The sequence below is a fragment of the Malaclemys terrapin genome, chromosome 1 (assembly GCF_027887155.1).
Source record: "Malaclemys terrapin pileata isolate rMalTer1 chromosome 1, rMalTer1.hap1, whole genome shotgun sequence".
Lineage (NCBI taxonomy): Eukaryota > Metazoa > Chordata > Testudines > Emydidae > Malaclemys > Malaclemys terrapin.
Window position 1 is genome coordinate 26674501 of NC_071505.1, and position 15477 is coordinate 26689977.

Genomic DNA, 15477 nt, shown 5'->3' on the forward strand with positions numbered 1-15477 from the left:
TGCACTAGAATGTATGCACATATACTCTCACACACACACACACACACACACACATATATATAAAAACAAGATAGTGAAATGTACTGTGATATAAAGGTTTTATAGGCAAATATTTGAGATGACCATTTTAATCATGAGCAGCAAAGCCCATTCCAAAAGCTGGGTTTCCTACTACAGTTTAGGACATATGACCAGAACTCTCAGTAACAGCAAATTGGCTTCGCTCTGCCCAGCTGGGAAACATGAGACTGCTTCCAGAGCTGAAATATACAATACTTCAAAAACTTAATGTGTTACATAAATTGGTTCCCAAAACACAATCCCCAAGATATATTTCTACAGGGCAGAAGAAGCCCAAAAAAGCCTGATTAAGAAATTAATTGATTCTCACCAAAGGAGCAACAGAATGGCAAACCTGGCCATTCAGAGCGCAGAAATCATTAAGTAGAAAGAGAAACCTCAAAGGTTGCAAGTCTATTTAGAAAATTAGATTTATTTATTTTGACTGCATCCACTGAGGCCTGAACATCTAACACAGTGTCTGGAGACTGTGTGTAGGAATGTCCACGTGGCCACTTTACAAATTTTTTCAAAGAAAGAAAAGGATTTTTGTATTCATAGAATGAAGATGACTCTAGTTTAATGAGCTGTGACTGACTTAGCGTAAAGCCCTTGGCTTTGCAAGCCTCTTTAATGTACAATTCAGACACCTAGAGATCAAGGATTTTGATACTTTGTTTGCCCTTAGTGCTGGATAGTACAAAATAAAGAGAGCTTTCTAATGTTTCTTTCATGATTAAGTATTTTTTAATCACTCTGTACACATTGAATAAATACCATTCTTCTTCCCTGAGATATAGTGGCTTGAGACAGGAGAAGGGAAGAACTGTTACTTGCAAATGAAAGAACATAGTTTTTATGTTGGGGATAATGGCTTTCCACCGTCACAAAATGGAAAGTGCAAAACTGGGATTCCATGTCAGAGCTCCCAGTTTGGAGATTTTTTGGTTTTATCTTGCTCCTAAAAATGGAATTCCTAATGAAAAGGTAGTAGGAGGATACTGATGAAAGGGTTCCCAAACTGAGATTTTGTTAGCACATCTAAAACATAGTGGAGCTTCCACTGTCCTGTTTCATAAGCTTCTTTGAGACTTAGCAGAAAAAATACTTTTAATTTGAGGGTTAAAAGAAATGTGTGATTGTTTACTTTTATAATAATGGAGATGGCCAAGACACTCTTACATTAGATGTTATTTTGAGCATGACACAAAAATCCTTCAAGAAATCTAAAATATATGGAATTTTAGCTGATCTGGGTGCATCAAGCACCTAATTTACACAATCTTTACTACATTAGAATCATAGAAATGTAGTACTGGAAGGAACCTCAATAGGTCACATCTAGTCCAGTCCCCTGCACTGAGGCAGGACTAAGTATTATTGGCATCAACCTTCTGAGCCACTAATTTTTCCCCACATTAGTATATGAATATACTGTTTCTGAATCAGAATAAGCTCTCTCTGCCAACTGTCTCCTTCTACCATCCTGGCTGCTAGTCAGAGATTCCCTGGATCTGAATGAATCAGTGGTCCTTATGATCAGTAGCAGTCAGGCGTTGAAAGCTTCCACAGGGCTATCACCACTCGCTTCTCAACAGTCAGGGCAGCTCTCATCTTGGTATTCCTGTGCTTCATGGCGGGGGAAAGCAACTCACAAAGTTCAAGGAAAGTGGCCTTACACATGCGAAAGTTTCGCAGCCACTGGGAATCATCCCATACCTGCAACGCTATGCGGTCCCACCAGTCTGTGCTTGTTTGCCGGGCCCAGAATCGGCATTCCACTGTATCAACCACCCCCACTGCCACCATGCTGTCCCAATTGCCACAGCCCATGCTTTCAGGAACGTCTGTGTCCATGTCCTCCTCACAATCGTCCTCATGCTGGCATCTCTTAGCCAGGTTCTGCACATACTGCAGGATAATGCGCGAGGTGTTTACAATGCTCACAACAGCAGTGGTGAGCTGACCAGGCTCCATGCTTGCCATGCTATGGTGTCTGCACGGGTAACCCAGGAAAAAAGGCACGAAACGATTGTCTGCCGTTGCTTTCATGGAGGGAGGGAGGGGGCGAGGGGAGACTGACAACATGTACCCAAAACTACCCGCAACGTTTTTGCCCCATCAGGCATTGGGAGCTTAACCCAGAATTCCAATGGGCAGCAGTGACTGCGGGAACTGTGGGATAGCTACCCACAGTGCACCGCTCCGTGAATCTATGCTAACCATGGTATTGAGAATGCACTCTGCCGACTTAATGCGCTTAGTGGGGACGTACACAATCGACTGTATAAAATCGATTTCTAAAGATCGACTTCTATAAAATCGACCTAATTTCATAGTGTAGACATACCCTCAGTCTGTTACCCCTTCACAGAAATGGAGTGCTACAGCCCACCTGATTTAGGCCTCAAGGACCAGCGCTGATCCCGAATAGATCAACTCCTGACCTTTATAACCTTCTAATCCCTCTGTCTGATGATTCCTGGATCAGTCTCTTACTAGATGACTTTGTTGTTAGGTGACTGTGACGGGTTGGATCACAGAAACCCCCTTGGGAGCTGCCACCCAATGTGCAAAGACTACCCCTGCTTCTGTTTTCCCTGCCAGCTCAGGACTCCAGCACCCTGTCTTGCTGAGCCAGACACTCCCGTCTGGCTCCAGACACAGACCCAGGGTCTGAATCACTTGTCCCAAAGCTGCAAGTTTACCTGAAAACAGCTCGCAGTAGCGTGCTTGTCTCTAGCACTCAGATGCCCAACTCCCAATGGGGTCTAAACCCAGATAAATCCGTTTTACCCTGCATAAAGCTTATGCAGGGCAAACTCATAAATTGTTCGCCCTCTATAACACTGATAGAGAGATATGCACAGCTGTTTGCTCCCCCAGGTATTAATACATACTCTGAGTAAATTACTAAATAGAAAGTGATTTTATTAAATACAGACAGTAGGATTTAAGTGGTTCAAAGTAGTAACAGACAGAACAAAGTAAGTCACAAGCAAAATAAAATAAAATGCGCAAATCTATGCCTAATCAAACTGAAAACAGACAATCTCACCCTCAGAGATGCTTCAGTTTTTCTCAGACTGGACACCTTCCAGGCCTGGGCACAATTCTTTCCCCTGGTGCAGCCCTTGTTGCAGCTCAGGTGATAGCTAGGGGATTCTTCATGATGGCTCCTCTCCCTCTCTGTTCTCTTCCCCCCTTTATATATCTTTTGCATAAGGCGGGAACTCTTTGTCTCTCTGGGTTTCCACCCCCCCTCACTGGAAAAGCACCAGGTTAAAGATGGATTCCAGTTCAGGTGACATGATCACATGTCACTGCAAGACTTCATTACTCACTTGCCAGCACACACATATACAGGAAGACTCACAGGTAAATACAGCCATCTGCAGACAATGGGAGTCATCAAGATTCCAAACCATCATTAATGGCCCACACTTTACACAATTACAATAGGCCCTCAGAGTTACATTTTATATTTCTAGTTTTAGATACAAGAGTGGTACATTTATACAAATCAGATGATCATACTCAGTAGATTATAAGCTTTGTAATGATACCTTACAAGAGACCTTTTGCATGAGGCATATCCCAGTTACTTACATTCACTTATTACCGTATTTTCTCTAAAACTATCTCAGTTACATTATATTGACTTATTATCAAGTTTTTATAAAACCATATAGACTGCACAACGTCACACCCTCCTCCTGAACTTACTGCCAGAGACTTGGACACTGACCATGGCGGAGGCAGTATACCTAAAATTTGTTTTTGGGCTCCCCTATGGGGCAGACACTCCTGTGTCCCCCAAAAGGGAAAGAGACCCTGACCCAGCTGTAGGCTCACAGCTTCCAGCTATGAGGGACCTTTCGCTGGCCAGCAAAATCCCCCCCCTTTCACTCAGGTTGGGTTTGCTTCCAGCTAGAGTCCTTGGGGTTTGTTCCCACCGCAGCAGTCACCAGGACCCCAACTTCCAGCTCCAGGATACATGTCTCTGTGCACCTCTTCCACTCCATTACAGCCAGGTCATGCTTCTGGGTCTTAATTGCTTGGTCTCTTAAGTCCAGGCTGGTGGGCAGCCTTTTCTTTTTCCAGGTCAGGCTTTCCCCAGGCAATTTGTACATCAATTTCCATTTATCTTCCCTTGAGACCATCACTTGATGAGCTGGGATACCACAGAGAACACCCTCCTGCCAGAACAGGCACCCCTCCACTCCTGTCTTGCTAAATTAGACACACCAGTCAGCTTCAGCACAGACAGAGGTTGGGCCACACCCATCTGCAGTTCACTGAAACTGAGATGCATTCAGCTCAGGGGCTTCTTAGTTAACAGAGACATTCCCAGCGCCCATTGTTCAGTCTTTCTGGGCAATTTGCAACTTGTGTAGTTTTAACTTCTTTTGATCTTCATTCTTACTTATTTTGCTTCCTTTTCTGTCCCTACTTCCCTTTCCCGAAATAAGCAAACATAAAATAACAAACCAGTAACCACTTTGTCTGTTTTCCAGCCACCACACTTAAAACTCACTTAAAATCACTACCAGTATCTCAAAGCAATCAGCTGTGCACAGACCCTGTTCGACTACGCCACTGTGACGGGTTGGATCACAGAAACCCCCTTGGGAGCTGCCGCCCGATGTGCAAAGACTACCCCTGCTTCTGTTTTCCCTGCCAGCTCAGGACTCCAGCACCCTGTCTTGCTGAGCCAGACACTCCCGTCTGGCTCCAGACACAGACCCAGGGTCTGAATCACTTGTCCCAAAGCTGCAAGTTTACCTGAAAACAGCTCGCAGTAGCGTGCTTGTCTCTAGCACTCAGATGCCCAACTCCCAATGGGGTCTAAACCCAGATTAAATCCGTTTTACCCTGCATAAAGCTTATGCAGGGCAAACTCATAAATTGTTCGCCCTCTATAACACTGATAGAGAGATATGCACAGCTGTTTGCTCCCCCAGGTATTAATACATACTCTGAGTAAATTACTAAATAGAAAGTGATTTTATTAAATACAGACAGTAGGATTTAAGTGGTTCAAAGTAGTAACAGACAGAACAAAGTAAGTCACAAGCAAAATAAAATAAAATGCGCAAATCTATGCCTAATCAAACTGAATACAGATAATCTCACCCTCAGAGATGCTTCAGTAAGTTTTTCTCAGACTGGACACCTTCCAGGCCTGGGCACAATTCTTTCCCCTGGTGCAGCTCTTGTTGCAGCTCAGGTGATAGCTAGGGGATTCTTCATGATGGCTTCTCTCCCTCTCTGTTCTCTTCCCCCCTTTATATATCTTTTGCATAAGGCGGGAACTCTTTGTCTCTCTGGGTTTCCACCCCCCCTCACTGGAAAAGCACCAGGTTAAAGATGGATTCCAGTTCAGGTGACATGATCACATGTCACTGCAAGACTTCATTACTCACTTGCCAGCACACACATATACAGGAAGACTCACAGGTAAATACAGCCATCTGCAGACAATGGGAGTCATCAAGATTCCAAACCATCATTAATGGCCCACACTTTACACAATTACAATAGGCCCTCAGAGTTACATTTTATATTTCTAGTTTTAGATACAAGAGTGGTACATTTATACAAATCAGATGATCATACTCAGTAGATTATAAGCTTTGTAATGATACCTTACAAGAGACCTTTTGCATGAGGCATATCCCAGTTACTTACATTCACTTATTACCGTATTTTCTCTAAAACTATCTCAGTTACATTATATTGACTTATTATCAAGTTTTTATAAAACCATATAGACTGCACAACGTCACAGTGACCTACCCAGGAGAACTAGTTTATCAGGAGAGATGAGCCTGCCTATTTAAAGAAATCACATTTCATTGCAAGAGGACTTAAGTCAATGATCTTCTATTGCCAGCCCTATATCACTACTCCTTGGAATTTCAGTCCAACCTGGAGGTTAACAGGACCACAGAAAAAGTAAAGGCCACCATGTCTAAAATAGAATCTTCAGTCTGACAGTTATATACAGAGTCCAAAATCTCACATAAAATTCTTAAGTCATACAGATTCCCAAATTGTCACACATTCCCCCTCCTCTCAGCCTTCTCTTCACCCTTCTCTATCACCTCCTTCTCCCATCACAGACACAAAAGTTTCTCATCTGCTCTCCTCCTCTAATTCCTCTATTTGCTCCAATAACCCCATCCCATCCTGATTTCCCTCATGCAGACTCTCATCCTCTCCCTTACTCTTCTTAACCTCACTCGCCTCTGACTCTTTCCTCTCACAATACATGTATGCTGTAGTGTCTCCCATCTTTAAAAAACCCATCTTAACCCCACTTGCCTCTGCAACTATCACTTCATCTCCCCCTTTCATCCCTAAGATCACTGAACACACGTTTGACAATAACTGTCTGGAGTTCCTCTCCTCCAATTCCATCCTAGTTCCTCTTCACTCCAGCTTCCACTCCTGAAATTTCAATGAAACTGCTTTTGCCAAAGTCTCAATTGACCTCAGCCTAGTTAAGCTTGTAGCCCTTGCATGAGCAATGCAAGAAGGAAGGAAGGAAGAGAAGTAAGGAAACAAAGCTCACAATAGACAAAGCATAAACTCAGAAGTGGCCTTGTAAATAATATGTAGCTAGTAGATTAAGAAATAGTAAAAAGAGCAACGTGTGATAAACTTGCAGATGCAGCTTTACTTACTAGCATACCTTGCAATTTATGGGCAGTTCATCATCTGTACAGGGATTGGTTACAAAAATTAGTAGACCAATCTAAGTGTGTGATATGATGTATCAATCAACGGTATTAAGTGTAAGTGTATATATTAGATGATTCATGATTATGTCCTGCTCAACTCAAGTGTAGTTTGATTTTATGCCAATAAAGAAACCTCAGTGATAAGTCTGGAGTTGAACTGATTCCTTGGATTCCAGAGAAGTGGATAAAGTGTTCTCCCAGAACTGGACAAGGTGTTCTGGATGAGATGAGTGGAAAACGTCTTGAAGCAAAGCTCAGAAACAGTAGTACACCCAACATTCTCCTTGACCTGTTAGCTGCCTTTTGACACAGTTGATCATACGCCTCTTCTTGAAATCTTGCCCTCCCTTGGCTTCATTTCGTGGTTCTTCTCCTATCTCCCTAATCACTCCTTCAGCATGTACTTTGGAGGACCCTCCTCAACTCCCTTACAACTTTCTGTGGGGGTTCTACAGGGCTCTGTCCTTGGTCCCTCTCTCTTCTCCCTCTACACCTTATCTCTGGGTAATCTCATCCACAAACACATAGTTAGATAACTATCACCTCTATGGTGACAACTCACAGATCTACCTCTCTATTCCAGACTTGTCCCCTTCTGTCCAAACTAAAATCTCAGCATGTCTCCTCATGGATGTCTAGCTGTCAGTTCAAGCTCAACATGGTTAAAACAGAACTCTTAATCATCTGCCCCAAGCCATCTCACTACCTCCTTTCTCGATCACTGTGGAAAACATCATCCTGCCTGTCAGTCAGGCCCATAACCTGGGCTTTATCTTCAACTCGGACTTCTCCCTTGGGTCCCTCACATCCATACTATGTCTAAGGGTACGTCAATACTTACCTGCTGGTTCGGCGGCAAGCAATCGATCTTCTGGGATCGATTTATCGCATCTTGTCTAGACGCGATAAATCGATCCCGGAAGTGCTCACCGTCGACTCCGGTAATCCTGCTCCGCGAGAGGAGTAGGCGGAGTCGACGGGGGAGCCTGCCTGCCACGTGTGGACCCGCGGTAAGTACCTTTAAGTTCGAACTAAGATACTTTGACTTCAGCTACGTTATTCACGTAGCTGAAGTTGTGTATCTTAGTTCAAACTGGGGGCTTAGTGTGGACCAGCCCTAAGTATTGCAGATTCTTTCTGCATAATATCTGTAAGTTACAGCCTTTCTTATCCATCCACACAGCTAAATTTTTTGTCCAAGTGCTCATCATCTCAATTATTGTGACATCCTTCTCTCTGACCTAAACAAATGTAATCTTGCCCCATTCATATCCATTCAGAATGCTGCTGCAAAGATCATTTTCTTAGCCCATTCCTTTGACCACATCAACCCTCTCTTTGAATCCCTCCACTACCTCCTCCTCAAGTACATCAAATGTAAGGAGCTTGTGTTCACTTTCAAGGCTCTTCTGGGCAGTGGCCACCCTATCATCTCTTATTCGCTATTGACACTCACCTCGAAAAAGCCTGTTATGCCAGCTTCCATCGCCCATTTGTTAAATTTTCAAACTTGCACCTCCATGCTTTTTCCCATGCTGTCCCTCGCACTTGGGAGATGCTCCCCATGAACATCCACAAAGCTACCTGATTACTCAGCTTCAAATCCCTCCTCAAAGCTCATTTTTGTTAGGATGGAAGGAAAAAAAACCCAAAAAACTATTCAATGCTAGTGTACAGACACCGCTGCCTATTATGCTGACTAATTCTGTCTCATTGTTTACTCGTACTCCCCTGTTTGTCTCCATCTGTTGTATCTAGTCTATACTTAGATTGCAAGCTGCATGAGGAGAAACTGTTTTTGTTGCGTATCTGTACAGCACCCAGCACAATGGGGTGCTGGTCCATGACTAGGGCTCCAAAGCAATACAATAATACAAAAAAATAATAATAGAGTGACATGGCCCATGTACCTAGTTGCCTAGTCCCAGGTGATGGATTTGGATTTATGCTAAATAGGAGGAACAATTACATGCCTCTCTATGCAGTAGTGATAGCTGGAAACAATAGGAAGCCACTGCCCCAGGCAACAGGCCACATGGCAAGTCAGCTTTGTGTGGGCAGAGGAATTTCAGTAGGACTGACTGTAAAACACAGAAGCTAAGGGACTTGTTGATTGCATCTGTGTGTGTGAGAGGCAGAAAGTTGAAGAAAGCAAGAGAGACAGCCATGAGTCTGGCCCTGGGAAGAAGACGAGAGACAGAGCTTATTTTTAGCAGAGGCCTTGCTGAAAAACCAGACTTGGAAATTGTGAGACAGGACACTACATGCTGCTGTTTATACTGCGTTCCGAGAAACAGGACTTTGGGAACATTCTTTCCAAATAAACAGGACTGCATCAAAGAAATTCCTACTATACAGTTAGTTTCTGTTTCCTTTAGAAAGAATCTGGCAAGGATGTGAATATTGGCTAGCCAGCTGGGCCAAAAAAAAGGAACATTCTTTTTACAAACCAGACCACAGAAAGGGGTGCTTGACTTACACAGGTGTCACAGGGCAGTTTTTGAGAACTCCAACAAGAGGAAACTGAGGCAGCACCACATTCTAATGCTGTATTGGGTAAGCCCCAACAATACCTTTTAACAGCCCTAGAAAAGAGCATTCTTGGTAGAAATGAATACAGCAATCTTGGCTAGGGTTGATAATCTGCATCCAGGGCAACTGCTCCTTGTTTCTGGTGTCTAGAGAAAAATTCAACAGCTTTAAGTTTATCTTATATGCTTTTTGCATTCATTCATTAACTCAGTACACTTTGCATGCAAGGCTGTACTGACTAAATACAGTCCTTGTAAAACTTTTGCCTTGATCTGCTATTTCTTTGCCTTGTGATTACTTAAGAAAGTACCAGAGATACCATATTCTCCATGGCTACCCAGGGATTCTTATTCTTTAAAATCTCAGCAGCACTTAGTGGACTGCCACCACGCTGAGCTAAAAATTCCACCACCCCAGTATTTACCACACCAACCACTTCTCTTTATGTTACTGTGTTTCCCTTTAATTTGAAAACCCTACAGAGGACCCAGAGACCTCTTTGGTAACTATCTTGTATGTTTCCAAGAATTCAGAGCAACTGAAATTAGTATGTGTGGGGTCCCTTCATGGTCACCATTCTGTTGGAATTATTACTCATGAATATTAAAAACATAGGCATCACCAGACATTAACTAATCAGAAATTCCTTTCTTTAATCCGAAAGCCAAATGATACCTATACATTGCTCTACACATGTCTAAAGTCTAAATAATAAGCATTACTACATCCAATACAATAATAAAATATTTATAAGTATCTGATCAGTTTCATACTTACAAATGGACCAGACCAGAGAAGAGTCATTTCATAATGGCCCCAGCATGACTGGACCCAATCTGATAAAAACCCTCAGATTCATGGCTCTCTTTATACATTTTAAATACATAATTGTTACCTTCAACTAAAACCACACTGCTCCCTTCAGCTAAATCTCAGTCTGAGACAGTTTACCCTTGTTACTTTCCTTCCTCCAAGGCCTTCTCTTCTGATCCCCTCTCCCCTCTTCTCTTTACCCACTGTTTTTTATTTCCATTGCCATTGGTTTCACATGGACCTCATTTTCAAGATAACACTGGGATGTGGGAAGGTATGTACTTGTTTCTTACAAGACAGTTTTTCTTTGCCTTGTTACTGCAGTCCCCTATCGTTGAGAGAAAACTTTCCTTTATTTTATTAGTTACTTTTTAATACATTCATCCTTGCCACTAAATTCTGGTCTTACAACTTACTATTCTCACGGCCTTCCTTTACTTGCTGATTAGGGCTTTATTCTACTTACCTGCCACAAACTATAAAGCAAATACAGTAAAAGCTGTGTTATCCAGCACTTTACCAACCGGAAAGCTCTATAAACCAGCATTTCTGATCTTCATTGAAACTTCAGTTTATAGTCTGGATGGCGCGGGGCCGGCAGGCTCCCTACTTGGCTCCACATGGCTTCCCGAAAGCGGCGATATGTCCCTGCTGCTCCTAGGCAGAGGAATGGCCACCGGGGCTCTGTGTACTGTCCCCGTCCCACCCCAAGCACTGGCTCCGCAGCTCCCATTGGCTGGGAACTGTGGCCAATGGGAGCTGTGGGGATGGCGCCTGTGGGCAGAGGCAGTGTGCAAAGCCACCTAGCCGCGCCTCTGCCTAGGAGCAGCAGGGACATGTCGCCGTTTGTGGGGAGCTACCCAAAGTGAGCACCGCCCAGATCCAGCACCCCAAAACTCCTCCCACCCCCAAACTCCCTCCCAGAGCCCATGCCCCCCACGCCTCCCATGCTCCAACCCCCAGCCCTGAGCCCCCTCCCACACCGAAACTTCCTCCCTCTTAGTTAACCGGAATTTTTTACTTACCAGCACCCCCCATGTCCCCAACATGCCAGATAACAAAGCTGTTACAGTATATTATTTTCGTAACCAAACTTAAACTAACTTTAATTCTATAATTTCATAACTATCCTACAGTTCCCCTATGAAATTAAGAGATCCATTCCTGGAACTCCAAATATAAATGTCAGTAGCTGAACACTGACTGGTGCATTCTTTGGATCTGCTTTTTGCCTGCTTAGCCACTTTGTCATGGAGCTGAGTTTTCCCTTGACAATCAAAGTTCAGACTGATGTCGGGCTCTTTCAGTCCAGCTTAGCAAAGACATTGCTTTCTTTCAAAGAAGGGATATTTGATATCCTGTTGCTTCTTTACATAGGCCAGATCCATTCTATTGACTGTCATTACCAAGACATCCTGGTTTTTCCCCCCACTTTTATCTATAGGGTTTGAAGGACTAAACTGATCGTCTTTAACTCCAGCCAATTTATGCTCCAGGATGCCTGCCACACATATCAATGTCTCTTTACTGTATGTTGAGTTGAATGGGTTTTGTATCAGAAGTGTGTGACATCTGTTACTTTGACATCTGATTCCAGGATGGGGTATTCTAGCTTGAATCAAACCTTGGAAGAAACTACTCTAGAAATAAGATCACCTCTTGGTAAACAGAAATTTTGTGACAAGTGCAGGAGCAGGTGTTTGGAGAACTAGATAGCAGTAATGGCTATGGGCGCTGTGTATTGAGCCTTGTCCAAGACAGTAAATATAAATGTGAGATGAATATCCGCAACAGGCTTGAAGGTGTCTGGAATGTGGAGGACGGTCAAGTATGCAGAGGGTGGATTAGTGAAAGAATCTTGAGTCTTCCTTTCCAAAGACACATCTCTCTATAAATTGAGTTGGGGTAATGATTAAATCAAATTGTACAACACTTCAAAATAAACTGGCTCTTCTTGGAGTTTATAAGGAGACCATAAACTTGGAGTAAGAGATTCATGGATTTTGTATCCTGAGTTAATTGTAGATCTTTAGAAGTTCAAATCAGGACATTGTCAAGAAAGGAACTGATGTGAATCCTCTTCTGACAGCTGCTGCTGTCATTAACACATTGGCAAAGATCATTGGGAATGTGACAAGGCAGAAAAACAGAAAAATGTCTATATTAATAATGGTCTTGGAAAAAGGAAAAGATTTCTTCTGGTCAGAAACTTCCAGGATCTGATACACATATATCTTCCAATCACTATTTTTGTTGCTATTTGCCTGGAGGTAAAGCAGAGGGAGCTAGGTAGGAGTATTTTGTCCAGAGCTGTCTTTAGCAACTTACTTCTATCAGAGGGAGGGCTTTAAACAGCACTAACATAACATAAGCAATGCATTTGTAGCTGAGTTGGTCCCAGGTTATTAGAGAGACATGGTGGGTGAGGTAATATCTTTTACTGGACCAACTTCCATTGGTGAGAGTCACAAGCTTTCAAGCCACACAGGGCTCTTCTTCAGGTCTGGGAAAGAAGCTCCCAGTATCACAGCAAAATGCAAGGTGGAACAGCTACAAATGCATTGCTCATGTAAGTAGTTAGCATATACTATAAGGGATCATGCAAGGTAGAGTAGCCCATTAAATGCATTACTCTGGCAGACACTAAAAATCACAGACTGAATAAAGACACTGGATTTATGGTTTATTTCAATAATCTGTAACCCACTAACCCCTTCTTTTTATCCTATGACTACAGAGGAATTAACGGGCCACACAACCTTGAACGGTCCCTTACAATATGTGCTAAGAACTTATGCCAAACAATCTTTTCCACCTTGCATTTTGCTGTGATGCTGCGAGTTCCTTTCCCAGGCCTGAAGAAGAGCTCTGTGAATATGTCTACACAGAAAAGAAAAACCCGCAGCTGGCCCATGCCAGCCGAGTTGGGCTCATGAGGCTCAGGCTGCGGGGCTGTTTGACTGCTGTGTAGACTTCCAGGGTTGGGCTGGAGCTCAGGCTCTAGCACCCTGCAGGATAGTAGGGTCTCAGAGCTCAGGCTCCAGCCGAGCCCGGAAGTCTACATAGCAATTAAATAGCCCCACAGCCATAGGCGCAGACTCTGTAGGTGCTCTGGAGCTGGAGCACCCACGGGGAAAAATTGGTGGGTGCTCTGCACCCACGAGAAGCTCCCCGCCCTGCCCACCTCAGCTCATCTCTGCTCCGCCTCCTCCCCTGAGCACACCACGTCCCTGCTTCTCCCCCTAGCTCCCAACGCTTGCCGCCACAAGACAGCTGTTTCGCGGTGGAAAGAGCTGGAAGGGAGGGGGGAGGAGGGCGAAAGTGGGAAGAGGTGGGGCCGGGGCAGGGATTTGGGGAAGGAGTCCAATGGGGCAGGGAGGGGGCGGAGTTGGGGCAGGGGTGGAGTTGGAGCGGGGCCAGGGGCAAGCACCCACTGGTGCCAAGAAAAGTTGGTGCCTATGCCCACAGCCTGAGCTTCGCAAGCCCAAGTCGGCTAGCACAAGCCTGTCACGGGTTTCTCTTTGCTGTGTAGTCATTCTTTTTGTGGCTCAAAAGCTTGTGTCTCTCACCAACAGAAGTTGGTTCAATAAAAGATATTACCTCACCCACCTTGTCTCTCTAACAACACCGGCAAAGCAGGAGAAGGCCATGCTTGAGAGCAGTAGATGCTGCTTCATCCTTCTCTCTATCAGCCCTTGAGGAAAGAATTTTCCTTCCAAACACAAAAACACAATTAACCAGATTCACTGTATTCTTCACGGCCACTACCTCACATTTTGGAAGCGTCAGTCTGCTTTCTGTTTGGATACATTATAAAAATTATTTCCTCTTTGAGCCATTTGTGTTTGCAGGAACACTCTCACCAGACCAGAATTACATTCTCAAAGACAGAATGTAAAAGAGTGCTAAGCCTTTTTTGGTGATGATACAGAACACCATAAGGTTGTCTTACCCTCGTCTCTTGCTTTGAGTCTATGTCTTCAGCAAATTTGACCAGATGTCAAGGGCTTTTAAGTTTAGTGTCATACACATTTGGAGAGGAATTTTTTCTGGATCTTTTCTATGTTCTCCTCGACTTTGGAATTCTAATGATAAAGAGAAAGACAAGGATTTGCTTCTTGCGCATAGAGGATTTCTTTCTGTGGGACTTTCATTTCTTTTATTTCTGGAAGAAAACAGAGTAATCCGAGAATAATGATAGATTCCTTTTCTTTGACATGGTTTTCTAGACCACTAAGACCCTGTAATAATCCTTACGTGAAAAGCAGTTAGATAAAATTTGAGACTAACCATATGGGGACAGCGTTTGGACTCTCTTTCTCATATTGGAATATGAAATATTTTAATGTACTAAAATCCCAGAAGGCAGGGGGTGGAGGTGTGTGAGGGGAGGAGGAAATGTTTACCTTAGAGGCACCAGGGGATGGATGAAGTCCTGAGTGATTAAAGTCCTTGTTGCTTGTGACCTAAGGAACTGAATAGGTAAATAGGAATCAAGAGATGGATCTGCTGTGGTTAGTCACAAGGAAGATAGTAGAGTACTTACTCTGAATAAAGGGCCCTGAGTGAAAAAAATGTGTTTTTGTAGAAGAGCCACATTTGAGAATAAAGACACTTCCAGGAATTTTTCTGAATTTTATCCCTGAGAGAAACTGGGTGCTGGGCTAGAATAAATGAAGGCTGTTTTACCTCTGCAGTGTTGGCAGCAACTGGGGCTCCCTGTGCTGAATGTCTACCATGGATGAGGCAGGGCCAAGAAGAATGTGAAGGGTTGTCATTGGATGCTGACTATTGAAACAGGCTAATAAAAAATTACTTATAGAAAAGGTTCCAGAGAAATGTTTCAATATTTTGTTGGGTTTTATTTTTTAATGCTCTGCAGGTTAAGGTGTCAATAAGTTTGGATATCATGCATGCAGCTGCCAGGAGGCAGAACAAATTTAGGAAGAGAGGACCTGTGAAAATGTTGTTTTTTCTTACCTCTCAAAATTACACTATTTCAAGCCATAGGTTGGAATATTCAGTCCTGAACTAGTTACAGGTTTCACAATCTGGATATCTTACCAGCTTTCAGAATTAGCAATACCAGAAAGTGGCTATCCCCAACTTTCCAATGGCTTACTTTTAAACCTTGGAAGACTGCAAGATAAAAGGATTTTAAGACAGACATTTATATGCATAGAAATGTTACTTTAAGTCCTTTTTAGAAGCCCTTTAAACATATTGCCCAAAATAGTCACACTCAGTGAGAGTTCTAAGTAGGATTTGCAGCCCATTGTGCTAGACTCTGTACAAACACAGAAAAGAGACAATCACTATCCTAAAG

At 43.3% G+C, this 15477-nt stretch overlaps 1 protein-coding gene across 8 annotated transcripts in view; it reads right to left on the reverse strand.

Annotated features, from left to right (window-relative positions):
- SRPK2 (SRSF protein kinase 2) overlaps positions 1-15477 on the reverse strand; it is a 278856-nt gene that overhangs the window by 169914 nt on the left and 93465 nt on the right. Inside the window, exon 1 of one of the 8 annotated variants that reach the window (XM_054018139.1) lies at positions 9380-9420. The exons of the other annotated variants lie outside the window; for them this stretch is intronic. Within the exon in view, the coding sequence (XP_053874114.1) occupies positions 9380-9405 (26 nt within the window). The 5' untranslated portion in view covers positions 9406-9420. Of the gene's footprint in view, positions 1-9379; positions 9421-15477 lie in introns of those variants that run through there. 8 annotated transcript variants of the gene reach the window in all.